The 27,977-nt window shown below is 37.9% G+C and overlaps 1 protein-coding gene across 3 annotated transcripts in view; it reads right to left on the bottom strand.

Annotated features, from left to right (window-relative positions):
- Nucleotides 1-14,834: 14,834 nt before the first annotated feature.
- pax7b (paired box 7b) overlaps nucleotides 14,835-27,977 on the bottom strand; it is a 58,623-nt gene continuing 45,480 nt past the window's right edge. For all 3 annotated transcript variants that reach the window (XM_089124284.1, XM_039653137.2, XM_039653138.2), the window contains exons 8-9: nucleotides 20,555-20,804; nucleotides 14,835-16,808 (exon numbers count right to left, since the gene is read on the bottom strand). In XM_089124284.1, the coding sequence (XP_088980410.1) occupies nucleotides 16,693-16,808; nucleotides 20,555-20,804 (366 nt within the window). In that variant the 3' untranslated portion in view covers nucleotides 14,835-16,692. The remainder of the gene's footprint in view (nucleotides 16,809-20,554; nucleotides 20,805-27,977) is intronic.

Here is a 27,977-nt window from a genome sequence, read left to right as displayed (position 1 = left end):
TATATATTTTAATTGAACTTGACACAGTCATGAAGATCTTCAGGGATTATTCTCAATTGATATAACACAAAAAAAGAGAGCATCATGGCATAATCAGTAGCAAAGTCAAATCCAGACACCTCACCTGTCCTGACATCCAGATCTCTCTCACGCTCACACTCGCAGCCTCTCACTGTATCGTCTACTGGGGGCCAGCTGCCCTCTGATGACATCACACACCCTTCCAGCTGCAGAACTGATGGTGATAGGAACAGATGTTGGCTTTTGGGGGGGCCTGTGTCCTCTGACAACCACAACTTTCTCTACCCACCTCCAGTTACAGGGCCAAGAGTACTGTTGACATCTGCTCTCAGCATTTCACTCATAATAAAGCCTTTGGCCAGGGCTAAATTTGTGGGAAACCACCCTCCAGCTTGCCACGTCCAATGCGTTTCATTTTTGATGGCACTATGAAGTTAAGTTTGTTCTCATGATGCATCCAAAAATGCATTTAAAATAGTCAGGGCATTCAAACTGCCAGGAGTCACATGTCCCAAACTGATATAGGTAAACTGAGCATATGAATCGTATTATCCATATTACGGGGGATTAACACAGGAGGATTTTTTTTGGGTTCCAAGGTTTGATAATGACCTGCTTTGGGCAAACTCAAATTACATTAAACAAATGATATCAGCAGATGACCTTTTGTATCCTCTTTTAACCCTGCTATTGAAACAAAATCACTGTTGTTGAGCGCCGTCACTGGGAAAACTAGGAATGTTGTCCTGGGTCCTGTGACGAGGGACTACACGAAAGTTATTTTTAAAAAATAAAATAAAACATGGTCAAGAGTACAACTATAAAAGATCTTAGCAAGAGTCCTGATTGGCACCATTATATTCTAATGAAATATAATCAGCTGTTTCTCTTGTGTATAAAATACGAATTCTTATATTGTTCATAAAAATAAAAAATAAACTGGGAAAACTGAAACCTCCGAAAACGGAGCTTCAGCCCGGCTGCTTGGGTACCCTTACCGACACATGGAAGGGCCGCAGCTGTTCAGCCGATCTCTCTTTATGCATGTGGGAGAAAAAAACATTAAGCAGGAATGGGCATTCTCCCCACTTTTCTCATTACACAACTTTCCCCGTTCTGGCACAACATCACAACCTTCCCTCACACACATCTGTGGGCACAATGAGCTGTCTCTGGCCTAAAGGATGGGGGAGGACGGAATCTCAGCTGTTGTAGTTGTCAGAACCCTGGGAAAGTGTTCTCTCCTCTCTTGCTCCCTCTTTCTATGCCCTCTCTCCCTATTGCTCTTTTCTCATCCCTTCCCCCATGCCTCATATTTGATGCCCTGAAACCCGAGGACTTGCCCTTGATCATAATTTTAAGTAAGACCCAGTAAGGGGAAAGAGCGAGGTACCAACAGGCTTAGAGGAACATTTATACTGAGGCACGAGATCCCTCTAAATTTGATTGATTGCTGGTTCTGCTTTGAGTTGTGATGTTGATCCCACCTCAAATTGAACAGGTGGATCTGTTTGATGTTTGCTACAGCTGGACACATTTTGTCAGTGCTGTTGTCTTATATAGCCTGCCCTACACATAGGAATGTACTGGTCAGCAAAACCAATTGAGGTGGGAGTAAATAATCACTGAAATGGCAACTTTTTAAGTTGACTTACATTGTAAAGTTGTCCTTAAGCGTAAATTGCGATCGTCTTATCTCTGTACAGCCGAGCGAAACGGCTTCTTGAACAAGAAAAAAAAATGATTTGATTTTGTCCATCGTGAATGGATTGGATTGTAGTTGGTTGCTAACAGCTGCGATCTCATATGAGTGGCAGGTTGCGAGGAGGGGAAGTTAATGTTTTTTGTTTTGTTTGTTAGGCATATTTATAATAAACACCACAATTTTCCATAAAAGCATGTCAAATTTGATTTCATGCTGAGTTTAAGTATTCAGTATTCCTATTTAAAGCTTTACTCCTCAAATAAATATAGTTTTAAACAAAGTCACAGCTGCCTTCTGCAACTGTCCACCCAAATGCTCAAAATAATTAAATGGTTTGAGTAGTGTAAACGTAATTTAAACAAATTATTTCAATCAAATTGACATTTATGAGTATATATAGCTCTTTCCTTTTCTTTTGAATTCATAAAACTAACACATTTTAAGTCATCTGAATTGTTTCATTGTTTTGAATTTTATGAACTTGTTACTTACCTACTGCTACCTAGTGGAGTGATATAAGCCTGGTTTTGCAGGGCTTTAAGCCAGGAGTAGGCCTTAGTTCAATTAGGGCATTTAAAGGGTTAGTTCACCCAAAAATGAAAATTCTGTCAGTATTTACTCACCCTCATGTTGTTCCAACCCCGTAAGACCTTCGTTCATCTTCGGAAAACGAATTAAGATATTTAAGATATTAAAATCGCTCCTGCATACAGTCCATAGGCTTCTTGAGGGACTGGCTCTTGCCGTCCCCGAAAAGTCATTAAAGACATCGTTAAAATACTCCAAGTGACTACAGGGGCTCAATCTTAAGTTTATCAAACGACGAGAACACTTTTGTGCGCAAAAAAACAACAAAAATAACGACTTTATTTCAACTATTCGTTTATTTCTCCCTCTGCGCGAGTCAGCTAACTAGTTTAATAGCGTAAGCTTCTGTTATTGTACGTCACACGCATCACACACACATGACCAGCGTCGACCAATAGTGAGCCTACGTGTGACGTAGCTCTACGCATTCACACTACGTTAACGGACTATAGGCTTATGGAGAAGGAAGTGAATAGTTGAAATAAAGTCGTTATTTTTGTTGTTTTTTTGCGCACAAAAGTGTTCTCGTCGTTTGATAAACTTAAGATTGAGCCCCTGTAGTCACTTGGACTACTTTAACGATGTCTTCAATTACTTTTCGAGGACAGCAAGAGCCAGTCCCTCAAGAAGCCTATGGACTGTATGCAGGAGCGATTTTAATATCCTAAATATCTTAATTTGTGTTCCGAAGATGAACGAAGGTCTTACGGGGTTGGAACAACATGAGGGTGAGTAAATACTGACAGAATTTTCATTTTTGGGTGAACTAACCCTTTAAGTTTCTAAGTGTCTTAGAAAAAAACTACTAGTGTGCATCTTGAGACCGACAACGGCACTGACATATTGTAAGTTATGTCAGAGCAAGTTCCTTTCAGTTAAAACAGCTCAAACATGCATTTTAGTCTCAGACGAGGCTTAAGCCTTGTCTGTGAAACCAGTAGGCCTATATTTCTAGTTGTAGCTTAAGTATACTGTAACTAAAATACATTTGAATTTGAATGTGAAAGAAATGTGAATGAGATTAATGTGAAAAAAGTGGTTAAAATATTGTTGTCCTGATTATAGACAAAAGTGGTGTAATGCAACTATGTGACTAAATCATTTTGATGGTTCACAGGGTCGAGGAACTAAGCAGTTCAGCTGTGCCTCTCCTTCAAAATGTATAGACATTTTACGATATTCTTCATCAAAGAGCTGTCAAGGTTTGAGCTCCTTCTTTAACCTGTTAACTGTCACCCCCCCTTTTTTGAATAGACATGAAAATGCACATTTCGAACTTAAATGGTTGTAATTCAAGAATGCTTTGGAATATAGACATATGATTGGTCTTGTTTTAAAGAAGACATTTGGCAGATTTTTGTAGAAGTGAAATAAATTAAGAAAGTGAAACAGAAAAAAAGTTATAGAAGTTTGAGTTTATGGAAATGTACAATGTAAAAATATTAATTATTCATATTTTACATAAAATATATATTTTCAAAACCTGGGCTACTCTAAAATGTCAGAAAGATCAAAGCCAAAAATCAGAACAAGTTGTGTTTCAAATTTTAGGTTGATATCTCAAAAAATGAGCTTTCAGTAAGATTTTGTTTGAGCGCAGTACCAAACTTTTTCACTAGGGCACAATCAGACTCCATTACTGCCCATATAAGGGCGCCTGCATTTCCATTCGTGTTTTGAGTGATATGAACCATTATTTTCACAATTTTCATACAATTTCTGAAGTAGAGATCCTATTCAGAAGTAGCATGGGAAGTTTGGCAGATTTTGATATGAATTGAACCTCTAAGAAACACATACAAAGAACACGCATGTAAGTCATAGCTAGCTGCCACATCACAAATGGTGAATTTATTATTTTTTTCTTGATATTTCAAACTTTTCAGACCTTTTTTTTCCAAAATAATTGAATGGATTCTATCTTTTGAACTTTTGGCATGAAAACAAACTGAGGTATCTACCATTTTTTCATGATTTTTCATGTTTACTGCTATTTTAAAATAAAGGTCTGAACACGCCTTATGAGTATGAAAATATTCTTGTTTTATATTGATAAATTATGGCTCCTCTGTAATATATTTTGAAAATCAGTCACCAAATATGGAAACTAGAGATTGTAAGCTTTCAAATGATATATAGTTTGTCAATATTATTTAAGGTATTTACTAAGATATTATTGTTTTAAAAATATAGTGGCAAACGTCCCACCTGTGGGACGGTGACAGTTAAGTGGTTAAAAATAAGTACCTAAATCTCAGTCATCCCACTGTGTTCTGAAACATTTGACGGCATCACGTCTATACAATCAGGTTGATCTGAATGGCTCTAATCCTTCAAATTAAAATGTTCTCCCCCTTCTGTGCTATTCTTAAATCAGTACCAAATGCCTGTGTGCGCAATTGTAATGAGGGAGGAGAATTCTATAACTGATATAAGGCCTTGTAATCCCACTCTCGTCTAGATGTTAAATTCATTTGTAATTGCCCTTTTCCCAAACACAGGTCTGCAGACGTTCACTATTCCCCTGACTGCATGCGGGACAATGCGAGGGGGATTTCTTATTTTCATCCCAATGAGACTCCAGAGAGCATACGAGATTTAATACAGGTGTTGAGCATGAGACAGACGGCAACTGATTTGCCGTCTCAGGGATTAACATATTCTCAAGAAGTGAAGGATAGTTCCACAAGACATTCTGAATATGTTCTCTAAAGAGTCATTACTGCTAAAGGCCCCGATATATTCATGATGACAATGTTCTTTTCATTCTTTGCACAGGGGTAAAAAGAAGTAGCATATAGAGTATATGACAGTCATTTTTAAATACAGTGGTATTGGCTTTTCAAACCTTACAAATAACAATTTAAATACTGCATGCTCAATAGTGGGCTAAAAAAAGATGTAGGGTAGGCCAGGGCTTTAAGTCACAATCGACTACATCAAAATGGACAATTCTTGTTTTTTATGGAATATATTTATTATAAATGATATTGTGCATTCTGCTTATTATTATTATTATTATCCATGTGTCCTTGAAATCTTTAATCAAAGTAGCATAACTTAGATTAAACAGCAACATCTCGTCTGATGATGTGTTTACTGGCGTGAGGGCAGGACAACCTGTCACTCACATGACATCACAGCGATAGCAAACCACAACGAACCATCAAGGTCACAATCAATTTTAAATTATTTAAATTTATAAATGATTTAATACTTTCACCTGTCTCAAAAATAGAGCACCTGAACTCTCTGAAATACTTGACTGGCCAATCATGGCATTCAGCTATTTGCTAAAATATCTCTGTGGTCCATGGCAATGCTGTATAGCAAGATTAGCAATATCGCCCATCACTGCATCCACAAATAATGAAAACTAAGCCTTTAAATGCTTAACAAGAAAGTCTTCCATAGTATTTATGTGTGTGAGACTTCACGTTCTTAAGATTACTTGTAAGCCTCTATTCTTTATCTAATATTTACACAATCAAAGCTTGTGAGAACATCAAAACAATGTGGTTTAGCAAGAAATGTGGAATGAAGATCTATGCAGAATAAAACCATACTTAAGACTCTTCATCTCTCAAGACCGCAGGCTTTACACGACGTATGGGACCCCTCGTCACAATTATTCTTCCTTCCATTCAAACTTGTCCTCTACAAAAGAAAAACGCGCTTGTGCGCCTTGGAAGAACTATTGCTGCACGTATTGTAAACTGCATTAAGACGTAGCAATTGGCCTCAGTGTCCAAAAGCCTGTTGGTGCCGCATACAATGCTGTCCCTCCAGCCTGAATGCAAAGAAAGACAAGCCTCCGTTTAACAGAGAAAGATTCCTTGCACTGGCAGAGGCTGACTGGCACAACACAAGCACCTTTTATTACCGTCATAATTAATGACCCACAGTGCCGCAGATCTGAAAAGAAACCCGTTTCCTTAAAGGGAATTAGAAAAGGCAAAACGACGGCCAAAAAGAGCTCAATTAATAAGAAAGTGGGCACAGCTCTGGGATGACACAAACAAGCTGAACATCAGTCAAACGCACAGACATGTTGGATAAACAAACGCTTGATTCATTTCTCCAGCCCGATGGGACTACTGATTAAATTAGAAAGCTGAAGAAGCGACAGTCAACAATGCTAGTGCGCTGTAGGGGGAAAACAAAATGAAACACAGAAACATTCGATGACGCTTGACACAATTCTTGAGCCCCAGCTGTGTCGACGCTGAGCATGTCACACAAAATATATATGTAAACGGGAAATGTCCACCTCAATATGTGTCACACGCTGCAAAGGGTACAATGTGTGAATCAGAACATGATACTCAAAAAATAATTGGACAAATCGTTGTTGAATATTTCAACTTTTTAATGTGCATATGTCCAGCATATGCTTTGCATACACCATTGATTAGTTCAAACCTGAACTAATCAATGGTGATGTGTTTTCTTTAAGGAAATTAATTACATTACCATTAAATTTATTGGATGATAAATGACCTGGCATTGATGGTTACCACAAAGAATCCTCAACATCCATGGAACCTTTCCATTCCACAAAAGGTAGTGGAAATGTATGTATGTGGATGTTTTTTGGATCTATATATTTTACATGGTCTCTTAATGAGCTCACCAGACAACTAGGTTATTATGGCAAAAAATATATATAAATATAAATAAAGTTTCTTTAAAATAAAAATGGTCATTTTAAGAACTGTTGATTGAAAAGTTCTTTGGGGAACCAAAATTTTCTTGGCATTGCTGTGAAAACCCCTGGATTAAAATAAGACTTAAAATTATTTAAAATTTAAGTAATTCAACATAATCTGTAACAAATACTTCTATATTTAATTTAAGGGTTTTGTGAGTGGATGGTGATATTAGTGTGTGCTGCATTTCCTCCTATAGGAAGCAGAATTTTGAAGAACTCATACTGGGTTTTTCGAGCGAAAAGCAATTTTGCCTGCTCTCCTGCTTGTGTCAAGTTTGCAAAGTCCAATTTTCACATAATATGAAGGTCGTGACTGAATCTGCACTGGTCTTGGTAAGACATAACGGCAACAGAATGGTAAATTGTTTTTGGGGGAGGGTTGGTTAAGGTGAGGGAAATTACCATTGAGCAACGGTAACACAGTCAGGGACGCTGACGAAAAGAATAGATTTTCCATCTCAGTGTGTCACATTAGATTTTCGGAGGTGCTCAGTGGCAGGTACATGATTAGTAACACTTTAACAATGTAATGAACTTTTTAGTTTATCCATCTTCCACCTGCATGATGACGTGAATGGAGGAGAGAAGAAGAGGAATATTTTTTCGATGGTTCAGAATCAGAATTGTATGTTTTTCTTCTAAACATTTTTTACTCCTTACATCCAGGAGGATTTTTACAAATAAATTTACGTGTTTTTTTCTCTCTCTCTTTTTTCCACATGCACTTGTCAAAGTATAAAACTAAAATTGAATTTCCACAGGAGACCATCAAAAACACGGCTTGGTTGAAATTGAAGGTCACAAAGCCCTGTTTTTAATACCTTGTTTCTGATATGCCGCAGCGCTGTGTTCTCCTTCGCTCTCTTTAGCCTTCTGGTCCTTGAGTTGAGGTGGTCAGGGGCTAAGCCTCCAGCGGGAGGACGTCTGCATTCCTCCAGCTTCCAGCAGCCCAGTTCTTCACTCGCCCTCTTTGTGGCTCACAGTGTGGTGGGGTTAGGAGACTGCCGCCTGAGCTGGCCAGAGCCCAGAGCTGCCGCCTCAAACAACTTCAATGTTAATTTCCCTTTCATCTTGTGTGTGAAATTGCTGCTGGTGTGGCGCTGACCCCCAGCATTATGAGGTCAAGTGTTGAAATCTGATGTGCGCCTCTCAGGCAGACAGTGCGCAGAGATAGATAGAGGAGTGGGAGGGGAGGGATAGGAAGGGAAAAGACTCTACAAGTTCTCTCCAGCATTGTTAAAGGCTTCATTGGGCATGAAGCAAGCCTTCACATGTGAAGAAGAGAGAGAGAGTAAATCCACAAAACCCTCCATCATTCCAAGACAACTGCTGCTGTTCTCCCTCCGCAATATTCAGAAGTGTGTGAGATGAAAACCCATCAAAGAAAAGGTCAACGAGGCCATATGTTGTTTGTAAAGTGGTGTTGTAATATATGTTTCAATTTGCTTGGAGAAGAAATAGGCTACTGTCATACAATACAGCAGCACACTCACTCTGTTTTAGGTTTGTCACTATGTTTATTATATTTTTAGGCCTATTATGATTCGGGACTTATTCATGAAGGAGTGGGTGTGGTATGGCCATCATTGTCAATGTCCCATGCATATTGACTGTCACTAAAAAGCAGTGGTAAAACGTGAGGAAATGCTAGATTTTTTTTTATATAGCTGGCAAAATTAAAGTCTTATGAAATACACTGACACTTTATTATTGTCCTTTCAAAAGTAACTGAATGCCCTGCTACATATATTAGCCTACAGTAATCGTAATTATATTTAAAACATATTAATGTTGGCTACATGTATAATTATGTCATTATAAAATATATAGTGGTTTATATAGACACTGCATTTCAGAAAACAATTATACATTTTCCGCTTAAAAAAATCATTCTGTGCATAGATCTACTGTACAAGCCCTCATAATAATAAAGATGGCTCTGCTGAGGTGGATGACTTCTCATTTTTGACACACACACACACACACACACACACACACACACACACACACACACACACATACCTCTGAATGGATAGAAAAGTCCTCGGGATACCACAGCAACTTGGATTAGTTGTCAACAAGGCGAAGACCACCATAATCCACTTCTCAGCTCTCTCGAGAAACTGTTTAGATGTGTCCGTGGTTGATGGCAAACCAACCGTCCAGAGCCGGAGTCTAGCCCTGGCAACATCGCGCGGGGAAACATATTCAACGCACTTGAACTTTGCACCATGAAAACAAAAACTCTTGCGTCCCATGATGATTGCCTCTCTCATCTGCGATCGATCTCACAGTTTGACATGTCTGTCGTTGGAAAGATCCACGTGGTGTCATGAATAATTAAGAGACCGTGTAAATGTCTATTTTTCCGGCGTCCCCCAGCTCCTCGTTTAAGCAAAAGGTACAATAAAACAACGTATTACATCGACGTTAAACCACATTAACCGTGTTAACCATAACCTTTTAAATACTCGACCTAGTTCCATTGGTTAGCAACGGGAAGAAACTCCTGTAACTTCAGTGCCCAACCCGTATCACGACAAGACGTGAAATAATCATGTTGGTCCACTTTGGAAAACGTGTAGATGTCACGGTTTAGTTTAACTCAAAACCATTAATAGGGCTATACTGCCCTCTTGTGTCAAATTATATTTCTATATTTATTTTTCCAACAAATAAAACCAAACCCTCAATAAAAACCCATTCAATAGACAAATGAGCATAACAGACTCAGTTGCTCAATTGATAAAGCGTTGGGCTTTAATCAAGAAGACCTGAGTTCAAAACCCGTTCTTGCTTACGTTAAATTGTTGTGATTATATCAAACAAAGTGGCCAAGACAACATTTCTTTAACCCGGTATCACGACAAGACGTGAAATAATCAAATGTAAAAAAAAAAAAAAAAAAATGTTTTCTTCCCTTAGCTTGGGCCATGGCGAACTTCCAATAAATACATTTTATCAGACCGGGCCGGCCCTCGTGGCCTCTAAACACTACCGGCCCACCAGGAAAACTCCCGACTCTCCCGATTGCCACTCCGCTACGGCATGCATCTCTCTCATCATTGGAGGCTACTACACTCACCTCTGAATTACACGCCTTGTTCTTTTGTGCCACTTGCAATTCACCATAACTTTCCAAAGGAAATGCTCAAGTTAACATCTTTTCTTCTAAAGATATTCCTAATCATAAGTAAATGCAATCTCTGGGAAAGAACAGGGGGTGCAGAGAGGAGCGAGAGAGAGAAACACATCTGAGTATAGATAACCATTAGATATGATTCCCATGATAAGACTGTAATTTGGCTTTTAGAGATAACTCCAGGGGCTGTCAGGCTGAACGGCAGCAATTTACTGTTTGTTTTATTTTTTTCCCCATCCCCTTTTTTTTACACATTTTTATCTGGCCTGTTAAAGGGCTTTTCATCTTAGATGATTTCCACTCTGTTTTTTCTGCTTTTGCCCCAGAAGGTGAGATCAGAAGAAGGCTGACTGGCGTGCTTTAAAGCGATGGACAAAATACAAATATTTGAGAATGTATTTCATGGTAATTATGTCAGGTTTCATGGCCTGAGCTGTGCACTGAGGCGCTGCCTGGATGCCTTAATTTGTATAGAAATTGTAATCATTTGTTCATTTCAAGGTGAAAATTGCATTTTTTTAATTCAAATTGTATCCTGCGTGATAGGCTATTATCTAGAAAAATTGTCTTTGTGTATCAGAGTCTATACCCAGGCGTCACGCTTGTTAAGAGCTGACTGCTTTCAAAAAGGTTTATGAATGTATCTCCCACAGAATGCAGAAGCTTGTGCTCACTATTTTCATTCTGTAGTATTTCACCTCCATTTTGGACTATGAATAAGTCTGCAAGCTGACTGTAGATTCCATGCCTTATCTCTTGGATGTATACCTGCATGTTCACCTTGAAATCCCGCCTTTTTTCCTCACTGAGGTGAGATGGCACAGAGGACAGAAAGAAACTGATGCCATACGACAGTAAAGGGAGATATGAGACATATAGGGGGGAAATTGTTGACTGCTCCAACTTCGAGACTTTTTTCAATAGGGTGTATTGAGAGCCTTTTAGACCGAGCGGGGTTAAAGCGACTCCCAGCTCTCTCACAGCTTAATTTTGTGTGATGCTGGAGTGTGGAGATTAGAGTCTGGGGGCAAGGAGGGGCACACGGAGCCTTGGGTGAGGGATGCCAGGGTTACTATGGGGGACTATAATCTTGTATTAGGTGCCTGGAAACGGCAAATGAAAGACTGGGTTTAAAAAGGGAAAGTTCATGTGAATTGCAAGGAGTAATAAAATTGTCTTACCCTATTGACATCTGTACTAAAAAAAATCCATTTCAGAAGACTATAATACTTCGGAGAAGCAGAATATGTCGAACAATGGAGTCTGTCAAAGGGATACATTCTTCTCTCTGTAACAATCTTCTACTAAGCGCTCTACTTACCCATCCAGGTTATTAGGCAATCATGCGATCTGTCGGTGTAAGCTGATTGTAGGAATGTGGAATCCCTTCGGTGAAGATCAGACACCCAGGCTCAGGTACATAATGTATCCTGGAATAATTATGGGATTTAAGGAGATGTTAGGCTTTGTAAGTGCTTTCTTTGTTACGTTTTCAAGAGGTTGACACTGCAGAGTTTCTAAAACATAATAATAACAGCCAAAGGAGGGGGCAGGGAGGTCTTGTGGTGAAATTCTTCAGACATGTTTTAATCAGTCTGTACCTCATGGCATTCACTTACCTCAAAATAACAACGTGCCAGTGACCCAAAATACTCATTATCATGTAAGAACCAAGTCCCAGAAATTCTTTAAAAACTCCCTCAGTTGGAAAGTCAGTTCTTTCATTCAATTGATTATATTGGCCATTTATTTAGTCATTATGTAACAAATTAATTTTGTTTAATTTTTATAAATCATATTTATCAGTTTTTGTTCATATAATAATATTGTGGGGTGGGGGAGGGGTAATATTAAATATACTGTTGTCCAAATTTATCAATAAAAAATCTTCTGTATTTTAGGGTCTTTTGTATTTGATTTTTTATGTCTTATCACATACAGTAGCTACACAAATTTTCAAGTATTTTTATGTAAAAATAAAATATAGTTAAAGCTGCAGTCCGTAGTTTTTCCTCTTTATCGCCATCTCTGTTCGAATTCTGCCATTGAGTCATTCGCATAGAGAATAGAATTGAGAAGAATTGCGCTGATTAAATCTAACGATCGCTTATCGTATCAAGTCAAACTGTGCAAATCATACTTTGTTCTAAAATTGTTAATTTTAACAACATCAGCATTGTAAGACTACATTTAATATGTATTAGGGCTACCTGAACTTCAGTACTCCGTGAATTAAGAATCTGTCAACAACAAATCTGTCTCTGCGTTCATTTTGAACCCCTTCAAAACACGGAGTTCACGCCACCTTTCAAAAGCCCTTCTGATATTTGCTTGGGCCCGGTTGCAGTCATTTTTTTTTCTGTAGCCACTCGGAAGTCTTTTTTATTTTACAACGGGTGAATATCCAGTTGTTACTGGTGATTGTCATTTGAACCTTTCTGGATCCGCCATCAAATTTCGAAGTTTAATTTTATCATTTGCTTTGAGAAAAGGCTATAAATCTCCACATCCAGCATCCTCACACACAATATAGCCTACCAGCTGCATGAGACTCCTCCTTCATGTGTGCAGATGTAATGTAATGACGCAAAGACATGCTCGAATCTCCCGCGGAAATCCACCAGTACCACTGGAATTAAAAACATTATTACAAGGCAAGCAAATAGTTTTGAACATTGGCTGGTTATGTACTTGCTCAAATTTATTTTGGATAATTTATAACCCAAAAAAAGTTATGGACTGCAGCTTTAAAAAAAAAATGCATTAATATAATAATCATGACCATTCCAAAAAGCGAGTTTATCAGATCATCCGAGCAGCTGCTCCCATAATAGTAATATTGGAAATAGCTGAAATGACATTTATGACATCACATCATTTTAAGGACAGCTGAATCATAAAGAGGATTCTTCAGTGCAAAATCACATTCCAGAGACATTCCCTCGCTGTGTGAATCCTTTAAGTGAACCCAGATGGCCACACTCAAAGTTGTTTACAATGAATATTCATTTAAAGATCTTATATAAACACAAGAGTTTAAAATCCATCATCAGAGAGGAGCTCGTTCAGATTGGAGGTGCAACGCGTACGCGTTCTCCCCCCATCTTGAGGCAGTAATGCCGTTACACATTGGCTGGTATTGAGTGCCCAAGCCTGTGCCCCCAGAAGAAGTGCAGTAAATTCCCTCAGGCCCTGCAGCTCTTCTGTGAATGCACTGCTCTGAGAGTCTCTGTTGTGACACTGTCTGCAACACTTCACTCTATTCACTTCCAGCGCAACTCAATTACTGGAAACTGATATTTTTAGTATCTTAAATCACCACAACTGTCATGATGCTCTTGACTTCAAAGTGGCTTTAAAAATACAGCATTGTTAAGATGGGGATTAAATCATGATTATAGCTGACAGCGACATCAAAGCAATGAAAATAGTGTATGTGATAAATGCCAATAGATTTTCATGTTTTAAGTATTACAGAAAATGAACATTTACAGATTAAAAAGCTCTTCGTAAATTTAGTAGATGGTAAAGCAAGCGTACATGCTACTTCTAACCATATATATAATCACTGAGTGAACTAAAATGCACACTTTTTAAAAAAATATTATTAAACAGTAACATATTAGGTAACACTTTATAATAACTGCACACTATTAATCATGAGTTAAGCATGAGTAAACAGTTAATTCATCATTTATAAAACATTAATAGACATTAATATGCAGTTTATAAATACAGCTATACATGTTTTTTTCTTGATTTATAAGCATATCTATGATGCGTTTAATGATTGCATTTTCATACTTTGTTAATGATCAATTAATAATTTCTAAATTAAGTATAGCATTATTTACAAACCAGTTGTTTAAGAGTTGTCAGTCATTCATAAGATCACTTAGAAAGTGTAAGTAAATGTAGTAAATACAGGTAGTTATAAAGCATTTAGTAGTGGTTAGTTAACTATTTTTGTGAGCTAATCTAAAGTGAGGACTATTCATGCTTTGTAAATCATTTATAAAGGTGATTTAAAGACTCGTCAATCTTCTAAACAGTAAAATGTAACAAACACAACGCAGTGATACAGAACATAGAAATATTTAACAGCCTTTAAAAATGCTTTACAAGGCATAACTAGTCCTCACTTTAGATGAGCTCACGAACATAGTTAACTGACCACTACTAAATGCTTTATAACTACCCAAATTAACCCTTAATTACAGCATTAATACATGTTAATAAAGCATTTATTAACACATTAAGTAACCATCACTATATGTCTGAATAATAAGATGTATGAATGTACATTTAAATAGTTTATTAATCATTTACTTACTCGCTCTAAGTAATCGTATGAACCACTGAAAACTCTTAAATAACTGGCTCATAAAAAATGCAATTCTTCATTTAGAAATGATAAATTGATCATTAATAAAGGATGAAAATACAATTATTAAACAAATTATAGATATGCTTTTAAATCAAGAAGAAAGCATTTATAGCTGTATTTATGAACTGCTTATTAATGTCTATTAATGCTTTATGAATGATGAATTACTCATGCTTAACTAATGATTATTAGCGTGTAGTTATTACAAAGTGTTACCATATATTAATATAGCATATTTGACTTTTGTAGAGGGTGATGAGAAAGAAAGAAGCAGTCTGTGTTTCTTTGTCCACTTTTTTGAGCTTTAATCCATAACAGATATGCCAGTGCTACAGTAAAGACACCAACAGGCTGAAGGTAGTAAATGCCAATACAAGTTCCCACTACGCTAGTATTTCATACAGCTGAATAAATTATGCCATGATAATATACACACATGCTGAACGGAAAGGAAAATGCATAAAAAAGTAAACAACGAAAGAATAAAGAGCAACTGAGTTTCAAACGATATTTTGGAAATGTGTATCGCCTAGTCAGATAGTGCTTTAAATATCCCAAAGATAGATTAATGATTGCAGAAATGAATGCTATACACTAAAAACATGACTTTTTTTTCACACTTCTTTTTTGTCTTTTTTATTTCCTACAAAATAGTTTAAGTGTTAAAATGGAAATGTCCTGTTGGCACATGGTCATGTGTTCATGTATCAATATTGTCCTGAATGTGTATGGCATTTTAGGGCACGTCTGTAGTGACAGTTCAGTTTCAGCTCATGTTAGCCACAGAAATCATCTCTGAGGTTTAAAACACAGCCGAGGAAAGGTGGAATAAGGAGCCATTGTGGCTAACATTAAATGTAAACACAGATCCATAAATGTGGTCATATATTCCATCTCTCATTATTATAGCTTGGAAATTTCTTAAGACAGTTATTCAGAGACCTTCACACTTCTGAAACGTAACCTGCCATAAGACTTAAAAGTTAATTTCTCTCTATTGATTCCCATTGTACAGTTTCAGTCCATAATTTTACAGTGACCACAGAGACAAATTAAGTTCCTCATGAATAAAAAAAAGTGCTACCAATTTAGTACATCCCCCTTCAAAATATCTGAAACATGAATTTACAAATCGCCTTCAGCCTTTAGATGGCTAATATCAGATTGCTTTTAAGTTCTTTGATAAATTGCAAGCTATATCTTTCCATGAATAGCCAAGAAGCATATGGGAAAGTATATAAAAAGCCATAAAATGCTAAAAATGGTACTTGCCCATCAGGGCTTTTTATAATGGTAATTAAAGTGACCACAAAGAATAATTTAGTCTGTGAAAAACAGTATTTTTGTCATTTGGTCATCATATTCCAAACAATGTATGTTTTTAAGACGAAATGATCATAAATAACACTGATAATTTACCCATATAGAGCAGGTCACAGACTGCTGTTTAACCCCATTTCAAGGCTGCTCCAATAACTAGCCCAGGTTTTGTGGAATGTAAGGTTTAAGATCTAAATGAACCAATCGTATACGTTCGTTTTGCAAACAGCCTGCCAGTGTATATCCATCAGAAATGTAATGTTGCAGAGCAAGGCCTTGTGGTCAAAATAGAAACAGGAACTAAACATGAGGGGAAAAAATGAAACATGTAAACAAAGAGTAATTACAATAGTAAATGCAACAGCAATAGGAACAACCACATTTATAATAACAAATATAATTATAATACCATCATTTTCAGTTCTATAAACAACATGGTCCGAACAGTTTGGAATGGGCAAGCGGTAACCTATGTGTGCTAACACTGGATGCCGACAGGCAGGGCTTTAGTGATTTGGGATCAGACAATTGATGCTCATTTTTCCCTCAGCTTCTTTCTGAAGCCCTGAAAGGGTCTCTTTGTTGTGAAAGAGAGAAAGGATCGGGACGAATAAGGAGATGCGGCACAATAGTGTCTCTTTTTTTTTTTTTTAATGAGGAATGGCTTTTGTATTCACACTGCTATAAGTAGAAAGTCTAGGGCTGCCTGTGTTGTTTTAATTTCTCTTGGTCTCGTTCACTCCTAGTCAGATGGGCGGTGCAGAAAGAATGGAGGGATGCTGGTGAAACACGTGGGTGGATGTTCAGTTCGAGATCCATCAATACGCCTGTCCCGTCTCCACCTGTAGCAGTCCGAGCACAGCCGAGTGCTCTCCGAGCTTCATCCTTCTCTGCGTGGACAAGCTCACATTCTTAGCCAGGTAATCCACCGCAGCTGCACAAAGAGGCCAAAACAACTCGTTCATTTCTTAGAGATATGACATTTTTAACTTTTAAAAACTTAATGAATAAAAAATATTTAAAAAAAAAAAAACATGATTTAAGGTTAAGAAAATATTATATTACTTTTAAATTTAGAGTTGTACCACTGGACATTTTTAGAGCCTTTGAATCTAAATTAAAATGAAACAATGAATACAAATGTTACATCGACTCAGACATCGTCAGTGTATCATATTAGCGAACTAATATTTTCATTTTTAGATCTTTTAAAACTTTTTTTGAAAATGATGATTACATTTAGGAAAATATTAAATCCAAATTGAAATCTTGGACATCTTTAACAAACTAGGATGGGTTTAGTTTTGGGTTGAGTTGAGTTTCGCATCACTCTCATGAACACGCTGCTGATTCCAGAGACACGGAGCACCTGTTCCCCACTGTCACTCATTCCTGTCATAGTGAGTATTCCTCAGCACATTCCTCATTATGTCTGTCATCCCTGTTCTCAGAATTCCACACTTTCCATCATATAACATCCCGTTGCGACATGCCAGTCTATTCCATCTATCCATCTTTCTTTTAAAAATGCCACCCATAAACAACGCGTAAATAAATAAATGCAAAACCAGCCTTTTCAAAGTTCTGTTTAGTTGATGTAGCTAAAACTTTTTCAGCTGTACTGAGTAGATTTAGATAATGAGTCCACTCGATTTTCTACGCCTGTGAAAATGGTTTCTGTTGATCGAGATTAGTATCTGTATACGGCTGCTCAAAATGCAACAGAGAGAGGGGAGAGACAGCAGAAAGAGTGAAGAGATTCCCACCAGATAGGTGTAGCAGACAAAATGGTGTGACTAACATATCACCTGAGGGCATGACTCTCATTGGATTGATCTGGAGTCTGGCTTTACTGGGAGATCTTTATCAGGAGCACGTGTCGACTCTATCCCGCGGGCTAATCCAGGGTCAGAGGGCACCCCGAGTCCCGCTCGCAACCCAGGACCTCGGCATTGATCTGCCTCCCATCTCACACTGCTTCAATTTAAATACACAAGCTAAAGACATCAGGGACGTTTGATTGGTGGAAAAAGACAAGTGAATCGGGTTTGGGGTTGCGAGGACATACCAAGGACAGGATGGAAGTGGTGCGGCGCACAAACCGTGGAAGCTCCAATTAACCCCTCTAGCCACTTCCCTTTTAAAACAGAAAAGCAACCCTCGCTGAGTCCAACTGGAATTGGCTAACTTATTAAGTTAGCACAGCGCAAGCTGTAACCTTCAGGTAATTATTTGCATAGACCTTTCCCACCTACATCCTCAAAGCCGAAATGGAAAAAATTAAAAGTAGAAACCGTCGAGCGGAGGAGGTTAAACCTGAGGGCTTTGCATTTTGAAACTGACAGGATTGACTTTCCACAACTTGCGTGTTTTTTTTTTTTTGGTTGTTTTTTTTTGGAGTTGGCATCACGAACACAGCCACTTTCCGACAAGTGGTAAACACAGTGATCATTTGATCAAAAATGTCAACAACAATGACAAAATGCATCACGACGGAGACGTCTATGACTAATGGATATAAAAAAGCTTCTGAGGGTGAGCATTAGCTCACTGGCATTAGCTTCTGGGATGTCAAGTCTCTCTGATGTTTTTTGGTCGGAGGCCCTTTGATTACCCCAGTCGAGGAGGTGTTATTTGAACCTCTCCTTCCTTTATTCATCATTAGCAGAAGTGTTGAGGCGGGGCAGAGCGAGGGGTGCGTGCGGACGGTGCCAGACATCTGTCAGCGTGACAGTAAGCGCCCCACGTTAGCGTCTATAAGCAAGAGCAAAAAAGGAAGCTGTCAGGGAACGGCGGCGCGTACGGTAGCTGCCGCATACCTGTGGGTGGGCTAGCTGTCTGTACTGGAGACACTGGTGCTGACAGCTAGCAGAGAGAGTAATCACAGCTCGTTTAACCTCTCTCCCTCAGGAAGCCTTCCTTTCCTGTCAGCACCGTTTACTGCTTAAATCCCGCTCAGACTGAATCTTTACCTTCCCTAAGAGAAGCCCAGAATCTGCTCTCTGACACTGACGGTCACAGCAAACACGCGCCTCTACAAAGTGCGCCCCTAAGCTGTCTCACGAATTTCAATAAAATATTAGACAGGTTGGGCTAAATCAGTGATTTCGCACATCATGGAGCATTTAAAGGAACAGTTAAACCAAATTTCTGTACTTGACTTGACTTGAATATAAACTGATTGTATATGATTTAATGGATCTTACATGGTACAGTTTTCCATGTAATAGAAAGTGAAACCATAAAAGTGGTTCATGACACATTATACTGCAAGTCTTCTTATGTTATATGTTAGCTTTGTCTATAGGAACAGATCTACATTTTAAGTCAGTGAATTGAACTCGAGAACCAGATCTGCTTAATTAATGAACGAATCGTTCATGTCAGTTTCGTAACTGATTAACAGATTCATTGAAAAATCTGTTACTTTTCTCATGAACTCTCATGATCTAAGGTGCATAATTTCATTTGATAAATTTCAGTCTATTTTTCAAACAAAGCTATTGTTTGGCTTTAAAATACTTATACTTATGCACAAGTTGTATGGACCACTTTTATTTAGAATTTTGTGGGGGAGATTTTGGAGCTTTACCGCTAAGATATTTAGTGGTTAGGATATTAAGCTAAAAATAAAAATCTTAAAAATGGTCCCGGGTTTAAAAGTTAATAATACTTTTTTGCAATTTCTTTCTTCTTTTTTTCTTGTTTAACCTTAACAAATTAAGTTATTTTATGGAAGTAAATCCAGTATAACTGCAGTTCACAACCTTTTTGACTTCCACTGTCAAAGACGAAATTCAAAAGACCCCAAGATACTCTTGGTACTTATGCTTTTTCATTCAAATATTTTTATTTACAGAAACTAAAAGTACCGAAAATAAATGTTCTTCAGGGTACATGCTTTATTACCAGTGAATTTTTCTAGTAATTCTAGATTTTTTTATAGAAAACTACCTGAAAATTTATTTTAAGCTTGACATAACTAGAAAAAATATATATTTATTATAAAGATTTACATTTACATTGATATTCGTAACTAGATTCCCGTGATTACACACTTTTAAAATTCCCTCATACTGTATATTCAGTTTATATCCAAGACCTGACACTGCAAAAATACTTTCATTATAATTTTTGTCAAATCAACTTAAATGAACTAATATTGTTCATATAACATAATATTTTGAGTTTCTGTTGATTAAACCAATCTCTGTCTTTGTATCAACATCTGAGTTCATTGAAACAAAACATTTTAAGGCAACTATTTAACTTACTTTTAAGTTAAACCAACAAAAAAAAACAAAAAACATTTTAATCCCAATTGTTGAAGGAACAACAATAGAATTTCCGTTTACAGCTTGATTTTTAGATGTTGTCATGATCATGTCATCTTAAAGTCCATTTAGAAGTTTTCCTTGCCCCCATAGTTGGTCTCGGCACCATGGTTAAGAGAAATCACTGCAGTATAATATTCAAAATAAGTTACTACTTGGAGTTTAAAGGGACACATTTTAGGTTTGTTGTCAATGAAGGGGTAACTTGCATTTAGATTTATTAATTTAGCTGATGCTTATTTTATCTAAAGCAACTTACAAACGAGGACTAAAAGTCCTACCGATGGAGCTGTGGGGGTAAATATGACAAAAAAGCATTTTAAGGAAAGATTAGAGAGGCACTTACTCTGGCCGTACTGACTGTATTGGTAGCCTGCAGTGACGGGGTCCACGGTGTAGCTGGTGGTGCTGTACGTAGGGTGGCAGTAGGACTGGGTGGAGGTGAGGCTGTCGGCGGTCTTGATAGGCTCGGAGCGCTGGCTACAGCTGGCTGAGATGGGGTTGGAGGCCTCCAGGCCGCTGTGCAGGGGGGATATGGAGAACTCATGCTGGGACTGAGGGGCCACGGCACTGGGGTTGCTGAGGATACTCATCACCTGGTGGGTTAAAAGAACAAGAGGCAGGATCAGTAAAAACACATGGAAAACACTTCATAAAGGCAATAAATCTGTCACAAATCATTGTTGGTCCCTGCATGTCACTCAAAAGTTCAAGGCCTCATTCCTGATAGGGGTTAAACATCTTCACAACGACCCTTTTCCTGCATCCCAAGGGAGCATTTACCAGCCTGAAAACAGTGTCAGCCTAAATAACAGAGACAGAAGGGACCAGTGTAGGGCTGGGTGGTAGAGGGGGGTGTTCAGAGAGTGCCAGGATTGTCTATCCTAAGGCTTTTATTTATAACAAGCTCCCAGGGTGAGTTTAATCTGGAGCCTTCAGCCATCCCACAGTCTCAACCCTCATGAATGATTAAAATAATAAACACTCATATTACAGTAGATGCCCCCAGAGATTGGGAGATTAGACACTTGACAAGATCTGTCCTTGTTTCATGTAATATTGCGTACAGCAAAATGTAACCCGGTAAACTGTGCAATAGTACTGTATAATAACTATAGTGATATTTTAATATTTTCTACCACCATCCCAAATTTGGGAATCATTCAGTATTTTTAAAGAAGCCTAATGCACCAAAGCTGCATTTATTTGATCAAAATATAGTAAAAACGGTCATATTTTCAAATATTACAATAATTTAAAATAATTTCTCTTTTAAAATGTAATTTCCTGTGATGGCAAAGCTGAATTTTCAGCAACTCCTAACTTGGCGCTGATGCCATTGGATAGGAGATATACGGTACCAACCTATCAGTTGAATGGGTATAAATTGTCTCTTATTCCATTATCAATTAAATTATTGAACAATAAGTCAATATTGGTGTGTTTGGGGTATTGTGTAATGTCTTATTTGTAGTTATAGTGTAATATTACAATTGTGAAACGACTGATATATGCCATTTGGAAATGTTATGTGTGTTAGTATGGATGTGTGACTGTTGGGTGTTGACGTGCTTTCTCGATTGTCCTGCTCTCTGGTGTTTAAGACAAATTTATTCTAAGGGAGACAATAAATGATTAACTAACAAACTGAACTAAATAAAACTACATTAATCACATTTATATATTTAGACATACAAACACACACCTATTCACACGCACCTATTCACAAAAAAAAAAAAAAAAAAAAAAAGGATATAAGGGGTGGAGACAGGGGGGGGGGAGTGTGTGTGAAAGGAGGTTGCTCTGCCTGCCACATGCTCCCCATCCGCAGACTGAAACAAAGCATCCTCCTGAACATCAGGTTCACGTTGTGGCTCGCTACGCCCCACTGCCCTTTGGCCGTCTCAGGACCCAACCTGCTAAACCAATTAGCCCATCACAGAGCTGCTGCGAGCGAAATCAAGCCCACATGCACCGCTCAAAACAACATCCATGGGCTATTTGTTGAAGTCTGATACAACCCAGGAGTTGACAGAGGACTCCAGAATAGTCAGCTGCACATTGGGAAATAAACCAATGTACCAACGCAAGGAAACAACCCACCAGTGTGCATACATGCTCAGACGCATGGCCTAAACAGATAAGTGAATTTAGACTAATATCCTCCCAAAGCTTCCAGGAAAATATGGAGCACTTGAAACATATTAAATACATAAAAGGGCACTTGAAACAGTGCATGTTGGACTATTTGAGTGCGGAAAGTCCCTCTTCTCAGTTGTGGCGCATGTGATATATGATATGAGCAGGCCAAGAAGACTTCCTGTGATAAAGGAGAGAGAGGGAAATGTGTTAATTAACGGGGCAGCACATGGCGGGCTGTCACACCGCTGAGCGCTGGTGTTTGACCCTGGACACGGGGCGATGGGTCAGGGGCAAACCGCCTGCCCGACAGGGGGCTGAATGGGCAGATGGAGGGGAGACAGACTTAACAGGCGCTTAATTGAGGTCTGATTATATTCAGCTCTAACCGTTAAATGAAATGCTCAGGTCTGAATGCAGCACTATTGTGTTGAATGTGTTGGATGCAGTTTTAAATGAAACTCAAGTCGGTATGAAATGAAATTCAACCAATATATTTTCTATTGTAAACATTTCATCAATGCAGGTATCTTATATTTTTCACATTTGTCTCGTAAATTTTCATCAAAATGTCAGATCTTGCAGTAAACCCATTGTTTAAACCCCGCCCTTTTCTTTCCCAGCTCACTTTCAGATCTGCCTCCATCCAATCAACAACCGATGGATTAAACCATGTCACCAAATTTTTCACTTTTCTTATAATCCATTTCATTCAGATATACTACACAATATACAACACAAAAGAAAAGATCGGTCTCTACTTCAGTTTTATCATGAGTCGACTTTAAATTACAAGTAATGTCTTATTTGTCTTTATCAATGAAACATCAATGACATTTAATCATTAGACAAGCACTGACATCCAACCTTCCCCATAGGTGCCATGTCTGGTTTAACAAATTATCACAAATTGTGTTCATCACATAAAGCTATTATACGCCTTGGGACATAGTGCCTGAGACAAATGGAAACGTTATGCTTTTGGAGCTTCCAAAAAAGAAACGAAAAAACATCATAAAGGTGTTCATATGACTCAGTTTAAAAGCTATTATATGACTTAAAAAAGACTTAGAGAATATATAATAATGGAAAAAGAATATAGTGTCTGTGAAATTTAAATGTGATGTGAATGATTGACAGATGTGGTCACTTTAAACACACTGGGGCAGTCACACTACACATTTTGTTCCATCGACTTCCATTCATACACATGCGAATGCTTCAGTTTGGAAACGCAAGCTCACGCGAAAAGTGTCGAATTCCAAAGTTCAACTTTGGTGAAATCTGACCTGCGAATTCGCATCACAAGAAGACGTGTGACCAGTAGAAGATCGATACTTCATGGCGTGACCTCTTAGCTGAATTAAAAATTGGGTAGATTAAATATATTTTACATTTTGAATATATTGCTATTTGTTTTATATTAAAAAAAAAGTGTGACATCCAATCACGACAGTCACCGTGTCCATAGAAATTTTGTGTGCGGAAAGTGCTGGATGAAGATTTTCATTTTGTGTTTTGGGAAAAAAATAACAGCAAATTGGTTTAGGTCAAGAAAATAGACTAAATAATACCCACATTTATTATGTGTAATGCTCTTAATCTTTTTTACATCTATACCTCAGCTCATTTAAACTAGGAATAACAAGAATTTCCAGCACTCCGCAATGAAGTCGTGCAATTCTGTAATCCTCTATATTCCCCAAATACTGACGTTTCACTGTAATATGAGGTAATTTGAGCTAATAGTAAAGCTTGAGCCTATGTAAGTTCAGCATCTCCCCAGGAGTGGAGTTTTAATCAGATGAGCGGGGGACGCTAACACAAGGGGTGTCAGCCCAGAATGTGGGCAGAGAGGTGGGAGAGCGCCGGGTGCCTGACACCTCCATTCAGCCCTTCGCTTAAGCAGCCTGTAGCCTGGGTGATGCCATTATTGTGCTGGAAGACAAATTATTCAAATCTTCAAATTTAGCATAACCTTATTGACATCAATTAAAGTGGCAAACGGAGAATATTCCAGCCCGGTGAGAGGTAGAGCCTGGCTTTTATCACGAGAGGCAGCACGTGGTGAGGCTATTGTCAGCTCAATCCTCTCGCCGCACAGTGCACCGCGGAGAGAGGCCTCCCTTAAACCGCTGCGCCCAGCCAGCTGTAATTAGGACATTCAACTTAAAGTGCACATGGAGCCACAACACAAACACTAACAAACAGCAGGACTGCCTGTGAACTCTTTACATGGGCTACTGCACTCACAGTGGGACAACCGCAAAACAGAAGGGCTTGAAACGACAGAGTCTGGCTCTGTTTTAGAAAGGGCTCGTTTCTCAGCCACGATTCTGTCAAGGCAATCGCCGAGCTCAATTAAAAGCTTTTTTCTTTTCTTTTTTTCAGGGTTTGCGCAGATACTGTCAAATTAAATTGCAGGACTTTCAAGGACTTTTCAAGCACTGATTTTTGGTTTTCAAGGGCTACAATCACAGATGGCCCTTATCAAACTATATTTTTTTTTAAAGTCAAATTACAGATATTGGGTCTCCAAAATTCAATTTGTAATATATATTAAATACAAAGTTTATAATGGCTATTATTGTTCATTAAACAATATTTTATATTATTATTATGCATACTTCGTATCAAGCATACGTCTGATGGGGGCTGGAGCGTTAGTTTTGCATGTAAATATTGTATTTGTGTTTTTGTATCTTGTCATATATCTTTTATTTAAATAAGTCAAGCACTTGTCAAGTACCCCTTCATGAATATTGCTGTTTTCAAGGGTTTTCCAGGACTTCATTTTCACACAGTCAAATTCAAGTACTTTAAGAAGTGGATGAAATGAAATGTTCCAGGATACAAGTTAGACGATTAGCATATATATAGAAAACAACGTTGGCCCTCAGTTTGAAAATAAAATGAAATGGTAAAAAAAATATATATATATATATATATATATATATATAATAAAATAATAGTACATTTGCCCACATAAACATTTTTATGTATCTCAATGTATATTTGGGATACCATGTGCATCAGGGTTTGAGAAAATGATATGCCAAATGTGCTATTCGTTTTTTATATTGTGTAAAAAAACTGAGTATCTGTCGAAGATTCTGTTAAAGGGCAAAAATTATAACTAATAATAACTTGGATGACCTTGCCTGCAGTTATAACTTAAGAGTAAGACTACAAGCGCAGAGTTGTAATCTATTATTTCCTGCCATACTACCATTGCTAAGTAAAAATCAATATCCTTTCCACATGTGTAACCTTTTTTGTATCTGATGCTGGAATATTTGCCAATCAATCGGGCTGACAAACAACATCCCCAGGCAGTGCGACTCTCCAGGCCAACAAACACCAGAGGAGAAATCCAGCCCGGCACACACAGGCACACAGTACGTACACCCTGGCTGAGACACACTTAACTTTCTTGAGCCCTTTCAAAGTAACCCCCCACAACCCACAACCCTCAACCCCCCCACCCAACTATTTCCTCTTTCTCTCACTCGTGCGCTCGCTTTCATTCTGTGAAGCATCCCCCCAGTAGCTAGGCTTTCATTTGTTGTCGGTCTGTGTGAGAGCTGCTAGTGCAGATAATGCCAGGCAGGATCCAGTTTAAAGGACATAGCTGCAGGCATTTCTCCTTTCCCTTGCTCCTCTTCACTTTCTGTCTCTCGACAGATAGATTACTTTATAAATAATAATAAAAAGTAATTAATTCTCTCAACTTCAGAGCCCTCTAGCCTGCAGCAGTGTAAATGTAAAACTGGAAATTGATACAATGTGCATCCTTTCAGATAAACAAACAGTGAAGCGGCAATAAAAAGGAAAGCTTTTCACACTACCATAATTTCCTTAACTGTCAAATTATATTTTTTTGTCTGAGTCAATGTTTGACGTGACTTGGTTCTTTGTTGGAATTTTTTTTTTTTTGTGCCGAAATGCAACCAGGCTCATGCTTAGCTGGAACAAAACTGAAGTGTGATGACAGTGATTTTGGTCTCTAAAAGGGGGAAAACAGAGAGGCTAATTTAACAAAACTGGAACTAAACACTTCCACCGCAGACGGCTTAATAACAGTACATTGTTAACAATGTAATCGCTAAATCACTACATAAACCACTGTAATTTATTGAGTTTTAGGGCTTGCTGGAAAAATGGTACAATATAATGTTACAAGATTTTAACCCTCTGTTCCATGTTAAATAAAGGTTAAAAATGCCCATAGAAAATAACTGACTGAAAATCTATAAATAAATACTTCAAATATATATATAAAAAAATTAAATATACATTGTAAAAAAAAAAAAACAAATATATACATTTTGATGTTAAATATATCCAAAATTATTGGAGTATTCTTTTACGAGAAAATACTAGTTGTAATTGTTTCTATATCACATGTGATTCAATGGGTTTTGTTGCTATTTAAATTTTTACTGTAATTATTTGTGAAATTTACTTGCAATTTCTACATTGTATCCTACACCATTTTTTGTCCAAATCTGTGTTGACATTTCATCATATATTAATACAGAGTGTATCATATATATTACACGTATATAATATAAAATATAATTTATAAAAAAAAATCTGTTTTTGTATTTTTACAATCAAAGGAAGTTGCTTTCTGTGATAATCAACAGTAAGCTTCCAGTTGTCAAAAGATTATATGTTGTATTTAAACCAAAATACTCCCGTAACCTGATTTGTCAGAGAATAACAAGTGTTATGCTGTAGTTTTTTATAGGTGAGTTAATAGCATAATAATAGCATAAATAATAGCATAAAAAGAGATTCAGAATCCCTGACAATACAGCCCAGAATCTGGCCTGTCCACCTGCTCAGAGAGAGAGATAGAGAGAGAGAGAGAGAGAGCACAGAAGGACAAATGTGGGTGGAGACTCTAGGAGGACAGTGTGTGTCTATGTGCCAGCTAACTCAGCCCTGCACACACACAAAATCTCTCTTTTTACGCACATTCACACTCCGCTTAATCTGTCCAAGACTGGATTTGCTGGTGTGTAAGAGAGCGGCTCTCATTTTACTGGAATATACACAGGCATGTTGGGAAAATGTCACCTGTACAGGAAGCTGGAATTACAAGGGTTGATGTCATAAGGCTATCTTGCACAGCTAAAGGTTACATGTCCTACCCTTCTAGACCTTAATATCATACTTACATAGATCAGCTGTAGTAAATGAACTGGTTTAAGGGAGATGTATGCGGTATGAATACAGTACATGCATAAAAAAAGGCATTACTTCCAAAAATGATATTGGATTTGAGGATTAGGAAACAGAGCACAATGTTCTCTTGAGTGACACGAGTATAAAAACACTCAGCGACTTCGGCATTACATTTCAGGGGCAATATGATGCAATGCCACCGTAATTAAAGAAGCACTGCCATTCTTTGTCGGGAAGTCGCTTTCCAGAGAAAAAACATAATCCTCAAACATCCCAACACCCACAATGCCAGAATCAACTAGCAAACAATGTCAAGAGGCAAGATAGCAAACAGGCAAATGCTTAAATGGAAATGTGGACATTTGAGCGTGGTAGTTCCAGAATCCTGTGATGAGTGATGCAATTCCACCCAGATTTGGGAAACACAATCATGACTC

Source organism: Pimephales promelas, chromosome 20 (genome assembly GCF_988280905.1).
Source record: "Pimephales promelas chromosome 20, fPimPro1.hap1.1, whole genome shotgun sequence".
Classification (NCBI taxonomy): Eukaryota; Metazoa; Chordata; class Actinopteri; order Cypriniformes; family Leuciscidae; genus Pimephales; species Pimephales promelas.
Note: the sequence above shows the minus strand (reverse complement) of the source record. Positions and strands in the feature narration are given on the sequence as shown.